Source organism: Melanostigma gelatinosum (genome assembly GCF_949748355.1).
Source record: "Melanostigma gelatinosum genome assembly, chromosome: 8".
In the NCBI taxonomy this organism is placed as follows: domain Eukaryota; kingdom Metazoa; phylum Chordata; class Actinopteri; order Perciformes; family Zoarcidae; genus Melanostigma; species Melanostigma gelatinosum.
In genome coordinates, this window is record NC_136641.1 from 21,563,562 (window position 1) to 21,584,946 (window position 21,385).

A 21,385-nucleotide genomic window follows, 5' to 3' on the forward strand; every position below is an offset into this window, starting at 1 on the left:
CGCGGCAGGGAGGGTGATCTAATTTCGGCTGACGGCGTGGTCCGTGCGTCTTACCGGGAATCGTCGGTGAAGGAGGGAGGCGTTGTCGTCTTTCCTTCGCCGGAATGTGTGCACCAAAAGAAAAAGGAGCAAAAAGCGCTGAACTGATCGCTGAAGCAGATTCGTTATCGCGGGCTGTTTCATCCAGCGAAATGGCTTGTCAGGGTTTGATGAGGGTTCGAGGGGCTGTTGCTTCCTCGTGGCCTCGTGCGCTGGCGGGGCAAGCTGGACTCTCTGTGGCCTGGACAGCGGGGGGGGGGTCCGGGCGAGGAGAGCGGTGTGTGCCTCCTAACTCAACCGAGGTCGAAGGGGAAAAGCTGGATTCTCTGTGGCCTGGACAGGGGGGGGGTCCGGGCGAGGAGAGCGGTGTGTGCCTCCTGTTACCCCCGGAGGGAGAGTTGGAAAAAGCTATGAGGTGGGGGCAGCAGAGAGTTTTATAGAACAGTGGCCGAACCACAGGGGTCCTCGGGTCTCTTGGCTCTCGGCCAATGAGATTGCCGCGGTTACCATGGTTATTTGGGGGGGGGGAATTCACACCTGAGTGTGAAATCCCTTTGCTCTCCTCAAACTACAAGTCAGGATGAGACCTGTGCTTGAAAAAGTGAAGGCCTGATTGTCTTTGTCCACAGCACATGTTTAAGCCATATGGCCAGAGCCCAACACCGTGGCACCTTTCAGTGAAAGATGAAGTAAAAGTGAAAGTTAAGATCTGAGTATCTCTTTATTGTCATATTAATAATGCTGCATATTTCTGAGAGATATCAAACACATAATGGTCATCATCTTCAGAGTTTGCCTCGCAGTTCCCGATCACCAATTTAATAAAAGAAAACAGTGAAAGTATTTCAAGATAAGACAATGCTCAGATGCTTCTGTGCTTAAAACAACACACTTTAAACAACAGCTCCACGGTACACACACACACACACACACACACACACACACGTTTTTTCCAATTGTCCTCCATAAACTTGTGATGACAGTGAGGTTCCTAAACCTCCAGAACTAAGAACCGGACATGCATCAAAGAAAAATACAACATCCCCTACATCCTTACGATACACTTCAGCCTATTGGAGCGGGTCAAAGATAAAATTATCTCCGTGAGGACGCACAGAGTTGCACCTGAAAAGCCTGGAGGAGAGAGATGTTCTTGCCATAATGATGAGACTATTATCTCTCACGATGAAAGGTCTAAGCACCAACACCTGCACTGAATGCTGGCTCCCTCTGGATCCCCACACCTCCTCCACTCTGGTCATCTCCATTTTTTTCTGCTAAAATGAGATTTACTCTGTCCATCTCTTTAAATGTTCCACATCATTTTCTTCCCAGCTTGTGATCTCCTAATTTCTCAACATTTGTACCCATTCTATATTTTTGGGAGCCTATAGTGTAGCCGGACTGCCCATATAGCTCTCTTGTGAACAGGAGATTGTTTAAGGGCATGTGAGAGTGAGTTGCACTCCACCTGTCAGCATAAGTCAAGATATGGTTGGTGATAAAGAGGTGGATGATATGTTGGGTAGATTTCTTCCTGCACTGCTACACAGCGACAGAGAAAGATCAGCAGAGGACAAGACCGCGAGCGTCAGTGAGAGGATTGCTGCTCTAAACTTCAAGCACCAGCAGCAGGTGCCTTTGCATGCAACCTGAGACATACACATGCTGATAATGTTGTATGCTTAAAGCACACACCGGGAGAGCCTGTGGATCTTGTCTTCAACTTCGTCTGAGCCAACTCTTTCCCTAACCTGCAGCTTTACCTTGGGTGTCACAGCGGGACATTGTCAAATTGTCGACAGTTCGACAACGGCACAGAGCAATCAGAGAGCAAGTTTAATCCAAACCTGAAGTCGGCCGAGAAGCCTCCTTTGAAGCTGCAGGACGCCGGATTTTAAGAGAGTTAGAAATGGCTAAAAGTCGTGACAACCACTTCAATGCTCCAATGGTGACGAAGGCACGCTGGAAGAAACCCAGCCATGTAAGTAGCTTTACTTTATAAACATGCTGGATGGAAAACTTCACCAGATGGCAAACTAAAGAGGCATTTGCCAGCAATTTCTGCAGAGGCTTGGACTACTGCCTCTCCAAATTGAGATTGAAGTTACAACTGCTAAACCCTGTCCATGTTGCTTGTTTACTGTAGTGATGAGCTGAGGACAACTGAGGACAACAGGGGAACATTTCTAGTTCTATTAACATGTTTTTTTGTTTTCGTGTAAACAAACAGATGACGTTACACAAACATTTTACGAGACTTACCTGTGCTTTTTGGGGCTGTATGGGGCTGATTTATGGTTTTATGGCCAATGCAGATGTTGTTTGAGTCCAATATGTAGCTCAGCCCCTCTTGTTCTAATCTCTAGCTAATGTTGTCGAAGCCGGGGTTATTTACTGTCAGGGTTCGTGGCAGCCTATTGTTTGCACATGGTGGAGGACTTTACTCATACTCACACTGAAAGCTAAGATGAGATTGCTCTGTACACAAACTGTTTGACGATGTCAGGTTTTACTGGCCAAAGTACCTCAGACCGACGTTTCCATGGACAGTTGTAACTCACTGTTTTTCTGCAGTAAGTAGAGTCGTCATGCTCAACTGATGCGGGCAAGTTCTGATTGTGAAATTTGAAAGGACAATACCTCAACAGCCGAAGTTGGGATCTAAATAATTGGGCATGTGGAAAATGGCAGTGTGATAGTGTGACAAACCACAAGGGAGAGGCAAGAGATTACATGCTGCAATCAGGTAAAAGTGATAATAATAATTATTATCATTGTTATTAGTTCAGTAAACTTAAGTCTGAATGTTGGCATTGTTGCAAGTCGTGGGAACAACGTACGGAACATTTTTACCAACTTTTTTTTACCAACGTCTAATATACAGCACTGACTTGTTCAATATTTGACAGAATGTTTCAGCAATTGACCTGAATGTTTTGTTTGAGATGCTGCAAGTTAATACAGTTTTATCGCCGTAGTATATCACACATTTTCCAGATTTCATATTATTGCAGATAAACGTGAACTTGAACAGCTTATATGTTTCCACTACAGAAAATGTCACGTTAATTTTGGTTAAATACAAAAGGATTGCCCTGTTCTTTATATCTGTGATTGTTGTTGACTATACTTTTTTATGTAGAGTAGCATACGGCACTTTTCTTTGTGTTTATACACAAGAAATAATTCTTCATGCATGACCGTTGTCAAATATAACATATGAAATAATTCCATATTCATTGCATTTGGTGCTGAACAGGATCGAACTCAAAACAATCAGACTCAATCAATTAAGCTCAGCTCCCAACAACTGCTCTCACTCTCCTCTCTCCAGACCCCAGATTTATTTGAAATGATTGAAAAGATGCAGGTAAGATGACGCGTTGATCTTCGTGTTTTGTCTCGGCTTTCTGAGCTGTACTCACCAAGCGACTAACCAGTGAGTTCTTTCTAATTCTGCAGCGCTTTGGCCCTCTCCTCGGCTGCAACACTGTGCATTCTGTACACGAGAGGGATATTGAGATTTGTCAGAGCGTTGTAGGTGTTTCTCAGCTGTTAACATTCTGATTGTAACACTGGCTGACAGCGCTGTAAGCTTATTATCTCACCTCAACAACTGTCTCCTGGTTTCTGATCTTCATTCTAATCATGCGATCCCGCACATACAAGTTGGTGATTGTTTTTCAAAATTGCTGATCGAAATACAGTCATAATAGCTTTCAGTGGCCACAGCGTCTGGCAACTGAATATTTAAAAAATAAATATTCCTCTTCAGCAATGGGAGTGATGCAGGACTGTGTTTTTTCCGCAGTCAGACAACATATCGATGTGACCGTCCTTTTGACGCCAGTTCGCCATCGCCTGGCCCTGATTTAGTATCACGCCGTGGCTTTCTCTGCGTGGTGCCTCTCTTTCATGCATACACACCTCAGGTCTAGTGAAGGTGTGTTTCACAGCTCAGCATATTTTGAATCCCTGAAGTCTTATTGCCACACTACCTCTGTGCGCTAACAGACGTTTCAGTCACTCCCAAATGCCTGCTCTTTAGCATCCCCAAATTGTCTTTGGCTCTCTGTGATGTATCTCTCTCTGTATCTTTCCATCTGTCCCTCTCTGACTTTGCTTGGTCGCCTGCTGCATAATGTATCTCTTGGGAAAACTGTGTGATTATGTAATGCGGATGATAATTCTCTGTTGGTTTGTTTTGTGGTCTTTCAGGACATGATTATTTTGTAAATTGTTTTGTGTGTCGAATCAAAAACAAGTGTACGAATGAACATATTTGTGTTGACTTTGTTTGCGAAAGCGGCCGCTGTGTTGATGACTGGGCGTGACCCCGTTCTCTCTCTGGTTTTCTTATCTCACCCTCTCCTCTTGTAGGGCAACAGGATGGATGAGCAGCGATGCAGCTTTCCTCCCCCACTCAAGGTTCGACTCTCCATGCAGAGACACGGCGTTATTCACATGACGTGCCCATTGTCTCACGACCGCCATATCTTGCTCTGCCAGGCTGATTACTTCAGCACACAGCAGCACAGTGTTATTCATAATGCGGGGAAATGCTCTGAAGCCTTTTAAACCAGCAGAATTAGTTAGGATTCAGAATCATATAGCCTCTGATGCTATATGCTCTGCGGACTGAAATGGTGAATTCCTAGCAAGAAAACAATGTTTTTAAACCATCAATGTGCCAAATAATAGCAATACTTTGATCAAGCATTGATTCCTATGTTGTTGCCAAACAGATTTTCATTGCATAACAGTTATGCAATTACTCTGAATCTGTGTCCTTTGGGATTACAGAGTTGGACAGTGTGGTTATTTCTGTTCTTTGACGAGGAAACAAAGCTTTTTTTCTCCGTTGTTTTCTTTTACAGACTGAGGAGGATTACATTCCGTACCCAAGTGTCCACGAGGTAGGACGATGACGTGCTGCCATCGCACTTTTCCCCATCAGTGCTTCATTCGTGTCCTGAAATCACGTTCAAGTCTACAGCGTTCTGTTTCTTAACCCTTGTTATTCTGCACTTTGCGACAGGTGTTGGGCAGAAAAAGCCCCTTTCCTCTCATCCTCCTGCCGCAGTTTGGGGGTTACTGGATTGAAGGGACGAACCATGAGATGAGTTACACAGTGGAAACGGAACAGCCGCAGCCGCTGTCCCCGAACACCCGCACCAAGCTGGAACGTAATACAACAGCGACACTCTTCCGGAAACACTTTCTGGGCAAGGTTAGCCACAACATAGAGACAGATCTCATTATTTTCCTTTTTCTTGTCATCTTGAAAAAGCAAACAATAAATAAAAACACAAAAAAACAAGACTGAGCAAGCTCAAAGACGACCTTTTATGAAAACACTGATGTTAAGATTAAAACAAAGAATAGACAACACAGGAAAGACATATACAGTACAAAGAGAATATGGAACATTCAGTGAGGTCATTTTTTTAAACAAGTTCATGCACATATGGTTGTTTTTCACTCTTCACAATTCTACATAATTCAGGAAGTCTTTGACGTTGGGCAAAACCATAAAACATGACAAATTGATGCATCGTTCTCATCACATCTTCCCCAACATTTTGATGATGGTACTAAATTATTTAGCCTGTTCGATTGGTGTGATAGAACAGCACGCCTATGTTTTCTCTCCAGGAACTGGATGCAGTAGCTGTGTGTGTTGTTGTGTAAATCTCCCCCCATTGCTGATCAGTTTGGCATATTCCCAGCTCTCCTTCTTAGCTTAGCGTGTACATCTTCATCTCTGCTTTGCATTCGATTTTCTATCTCGGCAATCATGCAATAAAACCATAATGATAGGATCATCAAACAGTCTAGTTTATTGAGCAATAAAGTCAAATCTTCAGCTTTTTAAAAGGTGTGCTCTAAAAGAGATATCACTGACGTCAGACTCACGCACGCCCTCATTATAACAGCTTCCTTCCTCCTCAAATGAGCCTAATTACTCTCGTAGAACATTTCACAATCAATTTCACTTCTTTCTCATTAAAGTAATGAAATGAAGAAGCAACAAGCATATCCCAATAGAATATACCAGCCACCAGCCTCACCGTTTGGCACCTCATGCACTGTTGCTAATGAAGACGCATTAGGCTTCGCCAGCTGTTCTTGCGCAGGCATAATATGAACAAATTTGATCTGCCTGTAGCCGAAGTGCAACAGAACTAGTAAAGGTACTCAGATTTGAAGGATTGGATTATGACTGGAGCGCATGCACAAGTGTCACGCCTGTGTTCGCGTGTGTGTGTGTGTGTCTGTTCCTGACAGATACTAATGGCCGTATCCTTGTACTGTGCCCTCAGGAGCACTTTAATTACTATTCGGTGGACAGTGCCCTTGGACATCTGGTGTTCTCTCTAAAGTACGATGTGATTGGTGACCAGGAACATCTCCGTCTAATGCTAAGGTAATGCTCATTACACATACATGGTGGAGTACACCATCGCTGAGTTATTCTTTTTCATTTGTTTCACACATAAAAAAACAATAAAAACAAATCCCGTAAAAGAAATGGAAAGTATGGTAGAAACCTTTAATGGCTTCTATAAAAACCACATCCAAAAGACACAAATATCATCATAATCAGAGTGCATTTTAAATGTTCAAACATTTCACATATAAAATACAGTAGAGAATAGTTCAAACCAAAAAAAGGAGAAATTTACAGCATGAACGGTTTGTAAGCGTGATCTTTTTTTTTTTCCAAATCAAAGTCTCTTTTTGCACACAGACACAGAGGAATCACAAGATAAGTCTTGATAGAAAACTGACAACAGGATGTTTCATACAAAGGAAGAGCTTGTCGACAAAATGTTATCTAAAACTATAAAGTCCATCTGTGTTCTCATATCTCACTTTAAAGACAAATGTATAGGTTTGAAGAATGCTGATGTCAACAACTTCAACGCAAAAAAGAGTGGTGCACTTGATATACCAGCTTTGGAAAAAGTTGCTACTCTTATCTAATTCACATAGATATTTAAATCAGAATCTGTAGTGACAAATGTGGAGGTTTAGACAAAATGTCTGTATTTTCATGATCGAAAGGAAATGTATTCAGAATGACACACTTTCTTTGTTCCTAAATGCCCAGTATGACGGGATAAACGCATCCTGCCAGCACGGGTGTTATCATAAGAGTCATAAAGCTAGAGAGAGTGTCAACAGCGCTGTCATTTCCACAGCAGAGTAACAGATGGACTATTTAGGCCAGCAAGTGGGTGAGTGGGGAGGGAGGGAGAAAAGGCAAAGAGAGGCGAGGGTGGGGAAGTTTGATGATGGTCCATACCGGATCATCCCTCTCCCATCTGATAGCTTCCGAGAAATGTTGCATCATATTATATGGCTTAGAGACCAAACTGATTGTTTTATGACTTCACCAGGACCAAGCTGAAAACCTACCATGATGTGATCCCCATCTCCTGTCTGACAGAGTTTCCCAATGTGGTCCAAATGGCCAAGGTAAAAAGAGATGTGTTTGTTATTATGCAGAGATTAGTCCGCTGTGATTGTATCAAACCACATTCTAACGTTTCTTTCTTCTCTTTTTTTTTAATCCAAGCTTGTCTGTGAAGAGGTCAATGTGGACCGCTTTTTTCCTGTGCTTTATCCCAAAGTAAGATCTGGTTTGTATGGTTGCAGCGGCTGGATATGTCTGTTTCAGTCCCACGCGTCTGATGATTTACAGGATAGGGCTGCAATTATTCAAGTCTTAAAACTAGTCAGGTGCCCGTAGGAAACACTGTGAACAAAAGGAGGGAACGACTTTAGAAGACAACCACTTGATTTGTGATTTAGGAAGCTTCATGTTAGCTTCAGAGAAACGTGTACATTTCAGTACAAGATGAGGTTTGTTATTTCTGTCCCCAATCACCTCTTAACAGCCAGTATAAAGGAGGCATGATTATAACGAGCTAAATCTGTTTCAGTGTTCATATAGGCACCTGATAGAAAAACTGAGAACCTAAGCTTTGATGTTTCTTGTTATTTCTCTGTTTTTACAGGCTTCAAGACTTATTGTCACCTTTGATGAACATGTGATTAACAACAATTTCAAGTTCGGGGTCATTTATCAAAAGTATGGACAGGTGAGCTATGAAGTTTAGACTAATCGTTGGGTCCGATATGGCTCATTCGATGTGCGTGCATCCCTTGTATTCATTGTGTTCAGCCCGTGAAGAAGGAGAATGTAGCATGACCTGCAATTTCTGATTTCTTCAAGGAAGCTCAGTCTTAATTGTGGCTTTGAGTCCAGCACAGTAACTGTAGCTGTGTTTAACACTCACTCTCATTTTCTGAGGCAATCACAGCCCTCTTGTTTCCTGTGAGGGGGGCGGGGGGGGGGGGGGGGGTAGAGGAGCTATTGAATGCTTTGCTGAGGGCATTTGTACCTCTGAATGGAGACCTCAGTGTGTTGAGATCTGCCCTGGTGATTCCTTAAAGCCTGCAGTAGTTGACAAATACATTGTTAACTGCGTTGTAAATGAAATGAATGTAAACGTAAAGGAGCCAAGGGCCATCGCACAAAGGCAGCGAGGGTCCTCTTCTCATCCTGCCGGACATTTTTCTATTCAGAAGGGTTGCTGAGTGGAGAAAGGCATGACGGTTAAGTAGGCATGTTGCGTACGGTTAACGAAGCATGAATACTCAATAAGCAACAGGAACTTCTTCCCAGGCGTCATTTCTTTGTTTGTGTTGAGGCAGGCTTGTTCACATCACACTCCACTTGCTGTCAAGAGATGATCAAATGTCTTCCATAGATGATCGCTATTGCACTAGCTTTCTTAAGCCCACCTAGCTCATGATGGGTTCATTTACAGTACATTTCTGTTATTAGTTGGAGCCAAAGTGTAATTACACAATAGGTTACTATTGTATGCCTCATAGCGTTGCAGTATTTTCATGTTACCCTGAGTAACATATCATTTTACTGAGGCGAAATACAGTTATTTATTTAAAGGAAAGTTTTCATTGTGTTTTGTACCATTTTACATTACAATAGCCTGTTTAAAGTGATCATATACCAATAGGAGTGATGATACAGCACATGCTTTGAATTCCTCAGATATGCAGTGTTCCAAGCAGAAATGATGGCATGCAGCATATGATCGAACATCTATTACAACCATAATGATGACATAATGACTCAACGACTTGAGACTTGACTTGGACTCTCCAGCTCAACGACTTGAGACTTGACTTGGACTTGTAAAAATCTCACACAGTAACACACAGAAGTCATCCCCAGTGCTACTGCTGAAATCATGTTGTCCTCCAAGCCTTGATGTTTATGCGTTGTTGTTTTTTTACCGGTTACAGACTTCAGAGGAAGAGCTGTTTGGCAACAGTGAAGAGAGTCCTGCCTTTGTAGAATTCCTGGAGTTCCTAGGAGAGAAAATTGAGCTGCACAACTTTAAAGGGTAAGGAAGGATCTAACTCTGGTTTAAAGGCACGATATATACTCAACCATACATTCCAAAGAATGATGCCAACCGCAATTCACATCACATAAGGCGAGCTACAGGGTTGATGATGGGCATAGTACTGCAGTGATGGCGGAGAATATCTTCTTAGACACGGTTCTGTTTGCTTGCAGTTTCCGTGGAGGGTTAGACGTGACTCATGGGCAAACTGGCGCTGAATCTGTCCACTGCAACTACCGTAACAAAGAGGTCATGTTCCATGTGTCCACAAAGCTGCCTTACACAGATGGGGACACCCAGCAGGTACTGTAATACAATACCAGACTAACACAGCTTTCATGATTCACTACAAGCAGTCAGACAGGTTCGCTCTGGTGATTAGTACCAGACTTTGCATGTACCTCCCTGTAGTGCCAAACACCTGCAACATATTGGCAAAAAAACAACAAATAAATAACATACTGGCAGTAAACATGAATCACTTTAAATGTATGCTGCCGTGTCTGCAATTGTGAGCATCACTCCTCCCTCCGTGACGTAAAGCACATTGCTCACACCTCCTTCTCCGCCTCATATAATCACACAAGCTCTGATTAATTAGCACACACACACACACACTCGCACCAATTGCTGTCGTGGCTTGTCCAAACACAGATGAGGCAAGGGCTATGTGTTCAGTCTCCCCAGCAGTAATGGGTGTTCGGCATCTGCTCCTTTGAGACAATCAGCGCTCCTTCATGCTGTCATCAGGAGAAGCAGCACTCCCTGGTGGTGTTTCAAGAATTCAAATGCATCCAGTTGTGAGATAGGGAGGAGGAGGAATGGCGAGAAAGCACTTTGTCTGTACAGTTCACAACTTGTGTTGTCACTGGTGTAAAAACAGTGTTCTTTTCATGAGACTGGGCTTCATCAACGATTAGTTAAAACGCCGACTAAAGTGTCTCCTGCTTATTTTTTTCCAAATTCAACTCCAAAGAGCATTACATTTGACTGATTTTGGGCTTTTGGAAACCTGCAGATAAAATATAGCATTCATACATATTAATCAATGCAGGACATCAGCATTCTCTCATCCGACAATCAACCTGTGAATGAATATGTCATATCTGGCTGGTGTGTGTTGCAGTTGCAGAGAAAGAGGCACATAGGGAACGACATTGTGGCCATCTTATTCCAAGAGGAAAACACTCCCTTTGTACCGGACATGATCGCCTCCAACTTCCTTCACGCATACGTTGTGGTCCAAGTGGTCAACCCCTGCTCTGACAATGTCCTCTACAAGGTGAATTATTTCCCTCTCTATGGGCCGGCTTTGCCTCCTGTGATAAACACTTGAGTAAAGCTAATCTTACTCTTAATTCTTAGGTGTCAGTGACGGCACGGGACGATGTACCTTTCTTTGGCCCCGCCCTCCCAAACCCTGCAGTCTTTAAAAAAGTAAGAGAAAGAACAACTTGCGAGCTGAACGACTGCATCCCTAAGCCAGTGCACTGTCCTCCTCTTGGTCACGTAGCTACTGTAGCTGACAACATGACGTCTTGCCTCTTTGCCCTTCTATTTTCAGAGCCCTGAATTCCATGAATTCCTTTTCACTAAGCTCATCAATGCAGAGTACGCCTGCTGCAAAGCTGAAAAATTTGCCAAATTAGAGGTAGGTTGTTGCAAAGCATTTAAAACATTACTGGCATTCTTTAAACATATCCCTTCATTCATTCCCCTCTTTGTGTGCCTGTGTGTGTAAGGAACGAACGAGGTCGGCCTTGTTGGAGACCCTTTACGAGGAGCTCCATGCGAACAGCCAGGCCATGATGGGTGTTGGAGGAGACGACGACAAACTGGAAAACGGGAGTGCAGGAGGAGGGGGCTTCTTTGAATCCTTCAAGGTGACTGAAGAGGCAGCAGCAGATGCCGGGGCTTTGAACTGACAGCTTCACTTTATGACAATGTCGGCTTCTAACAAGAAAAGAAACTAAATCGATATTTATTATTACATGCACATTTCCCACAATGTCTATCGCTACCTTTAAATGCCATTATAAGGTCATTGTTACTGCGCAGGAACAGTATAAAACTGACATCTACAGTTACAGTAACCAGTTTTTGAATCAGCTGTCTGATGCTTCTTCTGCGGATATGAAAAAGGGTGTCTTCTCTCTGGCAGTCTTTCAGGGTTGCTCTTATCTATGCGCAAGCTATGGGCTGTAAGGGTTTATCAATCTTGCTTAATCTCTGTTCATTTGAATGAAGCGCAGCTCTGCTGCTCTGTCCTGCTGGAACACACCACTCTTGGCTTCAAAGCTTTTCTTCCTCATGCCTCATTGATGTTTTGTGCCGCCGTGCTCTCCGCATGCTCCAGTGTTCAGTCTCTACTCCCTTATTTATATGATTCTGTCATCTTTGTTTGTCATGAATACAAAGCAAATGGATAGATTTCCTTCACCATCAGATGCCGTTTGCCTTTTCACTCTGCTCCATGCCTGCAAAGAGGTACACTTCAAACCTCTCCTGGCTGTGTTTAAACTTAGTGTGTGGTCAGACATCTGTGTGCCACTTGGTACTTCTGCTTCCCCTCTCTTCTCTTACCACCTATCTCAATATAATGACTCATCTGAGCCCCCCCCCCCCCCTGCGGGCATTAAAGCTTAGCAGTGTTCTCTGTCGCTTCCTTGTCTGGCATCAGGCCGGCGCTCTCTGCCTGTAGTGGTCAGTGTTCAGACGCCGCCCCGAGGCTCCGCTCGGCCCGCAAATGCCGTACAGCGATGCTGAGGGGCCACAGGGGTCAGCACCATCTGAATGTATCTCCTCCTCCTCGTCTCTCTCTGTAGCGGGTGATGCGCAGCAGGAGCCAGTCTATGGATGCCGTGGGTCTTACTTTCAAGAAGCCGCTCACATTCTCCACTAGCTTCAGCAGCAGCTTTAACCACGAACCCGCAGAGAGCCCCAAATTCCCAGGGATAGTAAGTACGGACCCACTCCTACTGGTCTCGAGTGAGGCAAGTCCCGCTCCCTCTGCCTCCCGCAGCAGTTCTCTCAAGAGTTCATGCCCCCTCCTCCCTCACTTGCCTGCTGCACTAACGTCTCACGGAGAAGGGGCTCGAGTGGAGCATTTATGCCTGGGTCTTTAACCTGGCTCTCACATTGTCTGCCAGCACGGGATGGAGTGTCTGGACACTCGTAGACTTGAATGCTTCTAGGACACAAGGTGAATTTCTCCCCGAGGTTAAAGCTGCTTCTCATACTTAATGTTTTTACCCCATGCATCAGCATTGTTCATAACTTCTCACTTGAATTCCAATGAATGTGGATTGAGTACTGTTTATATGTATATATGTGTGTGTGTGTGTGTGTGTGTGTGTGTGTGCGCAAGTGATAACCTTGTATCTCCAAAACCATTGAGTGTTACACAATCATTTTCAACTAATAGAGTGGGCTTTGGGGGGCTGTGGGAAGGTATTTGTATGGATTTAAGAATAATTATGAAACAGACAACCACATTAATACAGTATCTCTAGATCACATTTAAGATTACTTTCTCAAATAAAAAAAACATTATTATTCACCAATATGCTACATCAATGTATAGAACTTAACTCAATCTTGCTTTTTGCTCATAACTGTGCTTGCTGTGCAACCTAATGTGTAACATGCTGTATGGCCCCATTTGCTGTTATTTTAATGTCATCTTCATCCTCTTCCTTGCAGGCATATGGCTCACAAAACTGACTCATCACTTCTCTCTCCCATCCAGCTGCCTGTGTTGCACCCATGGAGTCAACATGTCCCTCTTTGTATTCTCCAGTAAACACATGCGTTGTATTTTGTTTATGACTGACTGCGTGTAATCTCATATATATATTTGTTTATGTCTCATGTTTTCTCTCCCCCTTTTACCCTCCTCTTCTTTTTATCACCTGTCTTCATCACCTCTCTCTCTCCCTCTCTCTCTCTCTCCCCCCCCCCTGTGTGGCTCAGTCATTGCTTGTCCCAGGCAAAAGTCCCAGTAAATATGGACGTCGAGGCAGTGCCATAGGGATAGGAACAGTAGAAGAGGTTCATGTCTAATTCTAACTACTTGTTTCTCCACTTTGTTACTCTTTTTTTTGTCTGCATGGCTCCACTGCATCAAACACTTTTCTCTATACATGTCAGCACTCTGCATGTAACACAGTATGCATTAGTGTGTGTTACAGACAGGACACATTGAATAAACTGCATTACCTCAATCTGTGATTGAAAAAAACAAAAGCAGAAATGGATATTTTCCTCCACATTCTCACATGGATTGATTGGTTTGTCAATTCCAATATTTGTGATTTGACATAGACTACAATCTAGAAATGATTCAAAGTAGTAAGAGATAAGCAGTTTTGTCATCTCGCTGTAGCACATAGAGTCATAGACAGTCAAAGTCACATTTTAAGGGTCCACCTTTGACTCCCTGCTGACTAATATTGTTGATTTTCTTCTGTTCTCTCTGTCCTATATTCTTGACTGCAATTTATGTTCTCGTCTTTTATTTCTACCCTGTATTACAATTCCAGTATGTTCAATTCTCTATTCGTTTAAACATGATGGATATTAATGACTTCGTGACCCCCTAACAGAGAAACTATTTTTCAATAAGAATCCTTCTTTTGCTCTGTGAGGCCACATTGAGTTGAAAAAGCTTTTCGAGTTCTTATTAATTAAATCTCTAAAAAGGAGATCGAAAGAAAAAAGCAATCGCTGAGAAAGCATATTTGGTGGTATGCCCTGGAGCCTTTAAATCCATCTTTCATCTCCCGTCTTAGTGTGCCCTGCGCTGGCTGAAAGAATGGCACTCAGGCTTGACATGAAGCCGCTAAGTGCATATTTTAACTTCCCATCATAGTAACAACTCGAAGAGAGCAATGATACTGTTTAGCCTCTCATTTCCCCAAATTATTACAATAAGAAATTGAAATTTGAATAGTTCAGTCAAAAATATTTATTCCCTCCCCTCAATAATAAATATATAAATTGATAAATTCTTCAGGTAAACTTGATATTAATGAAAAACATGTAAGGTATGACAAGTACTTTGACTCTGACTGTCTTTCCTCTCTCCCTCGCAGTCATTGATAATCCCAGGGAAAAGCCCAACCAGGAAAAAGTCTGGTCCTTTCAGCTCCAGGAGAAGCAGTGCCATCGGCATAGAAAACATTCAAGAAGCCCACGAGAAGAGGTGAGAGAAGACTATCTTTTTGTGTACCCATTTGATCTTCTTCCTCTTTTGTATGTCAGCCATGTAATCGCTAAATAAGGTGTATTATTCACTACATTTACTTCTGGTCAGTGCATGTACATTCATTGATTGTGTTTCTATGTTACACTCTCTACACTCTGCTGTGCCTGATCTCATGTAGCTGTAGAGAGAGCTGCCCAATAACCCAAAAGACCCCTGACAGCGGCCACGTCTCTCAAGACCCCAAGTCTGACAACTCGTCCAATCAGAGCTCTCCGGAGGTGCTCCCAACTGCCAAGAACAGGTGTGTATATGTTACAGCCGTGTCACATGGACACATGCTGGATGTATTGCTCACACCTTGTGTCTGCCATACCTGTGTAACCGCTGGGCAATCCTCAGCTGTGGCAGCATGTTGAATGACTGTGTCCTATGCATAAGATAAAATCAGGTTTGGCTGTGCTGGAGAGTGATAACCCAAGGTGTAGTTCTTATCTCGGTGGCAGGGCCCCATCCATCCCCGAGGCTCATGACCTCTCCCGCTCCTCCTCCAACGCTAGCAGCTTTGCCAGTGTTGTGGAGGAGAATGAGACAGAGCCCACAGAGGACTATGACACAGCCATGGTGAGTGCTACATGTAACAAAACAAGTGCTTCTCAGTCATCGGTTTGTCTTCAGGTCTTATAGATACATGTACATGTTTTGCTCCAGGAGAGTTTGTCGGCTGCCGGGACGCCACACAAGCGAGACTCCCTCAGCTACAGCACCTGGCTGGAGGACGGCATCAGCAGCACCAGTACCACCAGTCGCAGCAGCTCGCCAGGTGAGAGAGGCGCTGATGCTTGGAGAAGCAGCTCCAGCATGTTTCAAATTGAAAAGCACTTTAATATTCACCGATAACTAATTTCACAGTGGATCTTTGATGGACGTGTCGGACTGGTTTCATGTACTGTTGACCTTTCACTCAGGGCCTGGAAAACCTGAACGAGCGAAGGGGACAGATGTGCGTATCAAACTGGAACGCCCAGACGATCATCAGTCCTCATCGGTGAGTCAACCCCACCCTGGAATAAACTGAACTCTTACTTCACTATTACCAGCTACCTTTGAATTACCGTTGTTGCTCTGCATCTTTTTGTAATTGTTTTTTGTGTGCTGTTGCTGATGTTTCGTGGTTTTCCTTTGTTTTTTTTAAATTGCTGTTTGTGCATCTTTGTTTGCAGAACTGTTAGCTCCACCCATATGGTTGTATCCTGGATCTTCAGGTTAGACTTTCCTCAGTACACTATAGTCTCAATCCACGTATTTAAACTATGGACGAATGGACCAGATATACTGTATAGACATCACAGCAAAACAAATGATGCTGCTTGTGCACTGTATATCTACATGTATATTCAGGCGTTTCCTACGTAATAATGTCATAATGCTTGTCAAGATGACTGAGAAATAAATCAAATCAAGACACATTGTTGTTATTTTGACATATAACCAATTCCAGTCATTAATTCAGTTGTTGAGTGTTGACCAGACATCTCTTTTATCCCCAAAGCATTCCCATGAATCACAATCCCTCTGGGAGGTGAGACGAGTGCAGGCGTTTGCCATGACCGATGATGAGAAGATGAGAAAGAAGAGGAAAAGCAGGTGGGGCTTGGCCAGTCTGCTGCTCAGTGAGGGCAAGAGTGCAGCATATCCAGAAACCTGGAGGACACTGGGGAGGACGAGGCACAAAGACGGGCCAGCTTTTGCACAGTGCTGTTTCCTTCCACTCTTTTCTTTGCCTGTTCAAACATCTGTTGCCAAGCTGTATGTTGTTGTTGTTGTTTTTTACCACACCTTTTGTTTCAAAAGTGCACATTTTTTTTTAATCTACAAATGTAATAGTTTTATTTGTAAAATATATAACTTTGGTTGAGTTTGTCTTGTTGAAGCCCAGGTGTGCTGGATATACAGGGTAAAGACAGTGCCATTGAGCTCTTTGTAGAGATTTCGAGAAGGACGTTTGCTGCAACATACTGTAGAGAAGATAATTGCCTGGATGGTTTTACCAATACCACTCAATAAAGATCTCTAATGTGTACATAATACAAAATATTCAGCATCAACTATGGGTATTTTCAAACAAAACCTCTTATGTAATATTGAACTGTGCTGTGCCGTTAAATGTGATTATATTGATTTCTGGGTAAAGTCCAAATATAAGGACTGTGTAGCTGCAGCAAAAACAATTGTGCTCTAACACAACCCAAATCGCCGCAAGATTAGATTTCAAACTTACAGTGAAGAGAGCAATGTATCGTATGAAATGGCCTTAAAACTTCGACATGCAATTCCTTTCTCCCTCAGATTTATTTTACCTCGTTTTTTTTATTCGCTTGTACTGCGTAATGGAATTGCAGTATTAGATTGATTATAAAACTAATCGATTCAGATTCACTTTTAAGCACACTAGTTTCTTAGAAAATGGTGTTGCATTGCAGTTATACTTCAGCACCGTCTGTATCGTATGTATGGATGTATCCATCCATGACTGATCTAACTGCTCTGGCCCGCTTGTCTGTCGGTGAGGAGTCTCTACATTATGTTCTAAGTTTTTTCTTACTGAAATATGGTTTTATTTATTGATTTGGTTCCTGTTGAAGTGGCATTCATGGTGTATTTCTGTTCAACTGTACCTCCCTCTCGACATTCAGCATCATGCCATTTGCTTATTCTGTATGTGTTGCTTTGGAGTAAATTATAATGTTGTCATCTGTAAAGCTCTCTCTTTTCCAAGGGTCAGGTGTCTTTCAGTGCAGTACATTTGCAATGCACCTGCAATAAATAGTGAATATGTATTTGCTTTTAAAGTGAGAAAATAACTCGAAATACAAATACTGATTTTGTAAATAGGTATTTAGTTGGAGTAAATCGTGTGTAATGTATAGGCTATTCATTTAAAATGGGATTGACCAATATCTTGAAATTACTGCCAAGTTATCAATACATTGTTGTTTTATTTCTCCCTTACTTTGCATATTATTTTGAGAAAAGAGTTTTGTAGAAGAGCAATATTTTAAAACGATGTTGTTTACAGACTGTTCTGTAAAAGGGAAATCTCACAGTATGTCCTGCTGATCATTTCAGATGCCTTATCATCACAAACTGATGGTGTAAGTATAGATAGTGAAGCAAATCGGCAGCAGGATTTTCAATGAAATTAATGTTTTGTTGTTGTTTTTATTGTAAATAAATGCCCGGAGAACTTTACAGTCTATTTTACAACTATTATTTTGCCCTGCATCACGTCACGCAAGATAAACTCTGTATTCTGTGTTTTTTTTGCACACAAATACAACATTCTGAATGCCTCATTGAGAAAATCCCTGCTGTGATATATGTCTACAAACTGTAGATGTTCCACTTCCCACCATCTTAATGAAAGCAAAGCGAGAAAGCCCCATAAATAAATGATTTGATGTGGCTACCCACAAGTATGTAAAACTAGAGCAATCTAAAAGTGGAGGCTTCCCTTCTTGTGCAACCGTGTGGCATGGAAGAAAACAACATTGGGTTTTAATGAGTCAAAAGGATGTAAAACTGAGTTATGACTGAATTTGGCTTTCCAAATGTATTGGTTCACAAAAAGATCAAGGAATGGATAATATGTTACACTTCATAAATAGGGTTACAAATGTGCAGTTCTACAATGTGAAAACAACACAAACGGCAAAGAATGTCCTGTCCTGAATACGTTATGCGTTATGCAAATAGGTGCTTGACTATGTGCAGAAGCATTCGTAAAAAAGGTCAATGTACAAAGTGAAGGTCAGTTTTTATGCGTAGACGTCGGTAGTTGCTCTGTGAGTGAGTGTGCTGTAAGAGCCCTGGGGCATGCTGGGTTGATGTTATCCTGGCAGATGTTTTAAACACACTGCACATACTATGCATGCTAATATACAGCCTGGTTATACTGGAAACACAGATGAACCGAATTTGGGGATTTTAGTGCATAAAATATGATATATATTCTCAATATTTATTTTGCAGCTTATCTATTCATGTCATACCTGTCATTTCCAAATTATTTTTATTATTTTTATTATTTTTTTGTATTTTGCATAAAACTGTTTACATTCCACACCCTCCTTTACTCATCTGGTGTTTATGCATGTCATCTGACTACATTGAGACGAACCCCACTTGCCACAAGTAGACTTTTCTGTTTCATGTATTTCTTCTGGGCTGCAGGAGTCCGTTTTTATTTTCAAATGTTTGCTGAGGTGAATACTGATGACATGTTTTTCTGCAGATATTTATGTGAGAGGTATGTGGTCATTGTGATTAAAGTTAACAGACAGCTCCATCCACCTCTGTAGTTCCTAAATTACTGGTTTCTCAGTTGACACATTCAGTTTAAAAGATGTTATAAAACATTTGAAAAGCTAATAAATTGTAGGCCCACAATAAGTCACAAAATGAATGTTTGTCTGGATTTGTATTTTTTGTTAGATTGGCTCAAACATGTCATTTTTAAAATTATTAATCCTCATGGGAACAGGTTCATTTGCACCCACCATTCATGTTGCTAATCATAGGTCCACACTGTAATATAATGTTGAGAAAGAATGTCTCTAATTAGGTTGTATGTATCTTATTTCTAAATGTAGAACAATAGTAAGTACAAGTACAATTATTACTTATTTAGTTATATGTGTTTTCTTCTTCTTCTTCTTCTTCTGATTATTATTGTCATCATTATCATTATTATTATTGTTATGTAAAGCCAAATTGGTTCTCATTCGCTCTCTCAGAGGATCGAACTGCTCCGGCGGAACCGTTGTTCGCTCTGAGAAACAGGAAACGCATTAACTTTGTGTTGCTCAAGCCGGAAGTTGTCTTCTCGAGTCACATTGAAGACGAAAATCCCGGTCAAACGAATATCAGGTATCGTAACACTGTTTATAAAATGGGTTAAATAACGGTATTCATGTTGTCAGATAGCTGATGGTTGAAACATTCTTCACTCTAATCTTTTTTGTGATAATATCGTGACTTTCAAGTCTAAAGCGGATCGACATTGCTAGCTAGCATTAGCAACAAGCCGAAGGGGGACACCTCCATCTAGAAAATAAGTTTAATTTTTGTCAGTTTATGTTAATATTGAATATTTTTACATTCTCCTAGTAGCGTTAGTGCATTTCATATTTTTTCTTGTAACGTTAGTTTAGGACATCAGTTATAATGGTGGTCGCTAACCCAGAGTTTGGACATGTTGACATATGTTACCTCAAGCTACTGACTTTTTTTTGTTGTGCTTTTCCCCATGTGTGTATCCCATTTATTCATTAATATTTTCACTGCTAGTTTTAAAGCTTTATGGGAGAGTTATGACCATCACTCTGTGCTTTGCGCATTGCCCACAGGACCAGTGACCAGTCAACTCATCCCTGATGACTTTATCTGGATGATAATTAACGATGTTTACTTCAAGGGTTGTCCCCCGTTTATTACGTAGAGCAACGTGTAAGTATGAACAAAAATCTTATCTATTCATCCATTGAATTCATCTTAAACTATATTCCAGTTGAAGTATGTAACTCAAGATATAATACATATTTTTTTCTTAATGACCAGGTGCACTTCAAGGTCATGGAGACATTTTGAAGGGATGTGTACAACCGGTTCTTCCTGCTTACTGCTCTTCGCTACAACAAAAACTGAGAAACTACTCCACGGCAGCGGACAACACACCTCCTCCTCGATGGGTACAACTTGAGCCAGAACTGGACGAGGCTCTTGTGCCACGTAAAATGTCAGTGAGTCCTCTGGAGAGCTGGCTCTCCCTGCGCTACTCTCTCCCTTCCCTGCTGGAGGACGCAGGGCTGCTGGAAGAGAAGGTGCTGCCACCCATCTCTGTCCCCGTGTTGGAGGATGGAGAGGGTTCAGCAACACCCCTTAGCTGTAAGAATGTTCTGAAGATCCGACGGCGGAAGATGAACCGACATAAATACAAGAAACTGCTTAAACGGACTAAGTTCTTGAGGAGGAGAGTGCAAGAAGGCAGGGGGAAAAAAAAGCAGGTGAGAGTTTCCTCTCTTTAGATATAAGAAAGGATCCTGTGACGCTGACTAGACAGATTATTTCTTAATGTTTAGCCAATTAATATCTGATAATTTGATAGCATTGCACAAATGGTAGTATTTATCTGTATCTGTGTTAGTGAACGTATTTTATCATGATGTATGAAATACATTTTGACTGAACATGAAACATGTTTATTTAGTGTATAATTGCTGTAAGATTTGTGCTCAAATTACAATCGAATTTTTTCCGTAAACCACGGCCAACTGTGTGTGTTTGTCCTGTGCAGAAACGATTTGAGGAGGATCTGAAGAGGATTTGGACACGAGCTGGACTGAAGAAGGCTCCAGAAGGATGGAGTGCACCTAAGATCTTCATTAAACAGCATGGAAACAAAAGAGACTGAGAAACACTGACAGTTAATCAAGTTTGGGTCACATCCCTCACACAGGATGGCTCTGCACACCTCACACCACACACTGCAGTTAAAACAATGAGCCCTCTCTCCGTTCTTTGCAGCTTAGTCGAAGCATGTTTCAGTGATAAGGAGATATTACCTGTGTACAATTATTTTTAACGAAGTGTACAGAATCTAATAAAGATCATTCTCTCTCAAGCCCGAGACATGGTG

At 42.1% G+C, this 21,385-nt stretch overlaps 2 protein-coding genes across 2 annotated transcripts in view; both read left to right on the top strand.

The window, feature by feature from the left end:
- LOC306781099 (rap1 GTPase-activating protein 1-like) overlaps positions 1–18,031 on the top strand; it is a 36,388-nt gene extending 18,357 nt beyond the window's left edge. Inside the window, exons 3-24 of the mRNA XM_079273786.1 lie at positions 3,377–3,412; positions 4,423–4,470; positions 4,920–4,958; positions 5,081–5,272; positions 6,366–6,469; positions 7,446–7,524; positions 7,625–7,678; positions 8,067–8,150; positions 9,382–9,482; positions 9,659–9,788; positions 10,612–10,767; positions 10,851–10,922; positions 11,050–11,136; positions 11,228–11,368; positions 12,311–12,442; positions 14,579–14,688; positions 14,870–14,992; positions 15,177–15,312; positions 15,400–15,511; positions 15,657–15,736; positions 15,912–15,953; positions 16,241–18,031. Of these exons, the coding sequence (XP_079129912.1) occupies positions 3,395–3,412; positions 4,423–4,470; positions 4,920–4,958; positions 5,081–5,272; positions 6,366–6,469; positions 7,446–7,524; positions 7,625–7,678; positions 8,067–8,150; positions 9,382–9,482; positions 9,659–9,788; positions 10,612–10,767; positions 10,851–10,922; positions 11,050–11,136; positions 11,228–11,368; positions 12,311–12,442; positions 14,579–14,688; positions 14,870–14,992; positions 15,177–15,312; positions 15,400–15,511; positions 15,657–15,736; positions 15,912–15,920 (2,007 nt within the window). The 5' untranslated portion in view covers positions 3,377–3,394 and the 3' untranslated portion in view covers positions 15,921–15,953; positions 16,241–18,031. The remainder of the gene's footprint in view (positions 1–3,376; positions 3,413–4,422; positions 4,471–4,919; positions 4,959–5,080; positions 5,273–6,365; positions 6,470–7,445; positions 7,525–7,624; positions 7,679–8,066; positions 8,151–9,381; positions 9,483–9,658; positions 9,789–10,611; positions 10,768–10,850; positions 10,923–11,049; positions 11,137–11,227; positions 11,369–12,310; positions 12,443–14,578; positions 14,689–14,869; positions 14,993–15,176; positions 15,313–15,399; positions 15,512–15,656; positions 15,737–15,911; positions 15,954–16,240) is intronic.
- Positions 18,032–19,550: 1,519 nt separating this feature from the next.
- On the top strand, positions 19,551–21,371 carry aurkaip1 (aurora kinase A interacting protein 1). Its single transcript, XM_079273297.1, has 4 exons — positions 19,551–19,617; positions 20,097–20,196; positions 20,308–20,753; positions 21,044–21,371. The coding sequence occupies exons 2-4, from the start codon at positions 20,151–20,153 to the stop codon at positions 21,158–21,160; spliced, it is 609 nt and encodes a 202-aa protein (XP_079129423.1). The 5' UTR covers positions 19,551–19,617; positions 20,097–20,150; the 3' UTR covers positions 21,161–21,371.
- Positions 21,372–21,385: the final 14 nt, after the last annotated feature.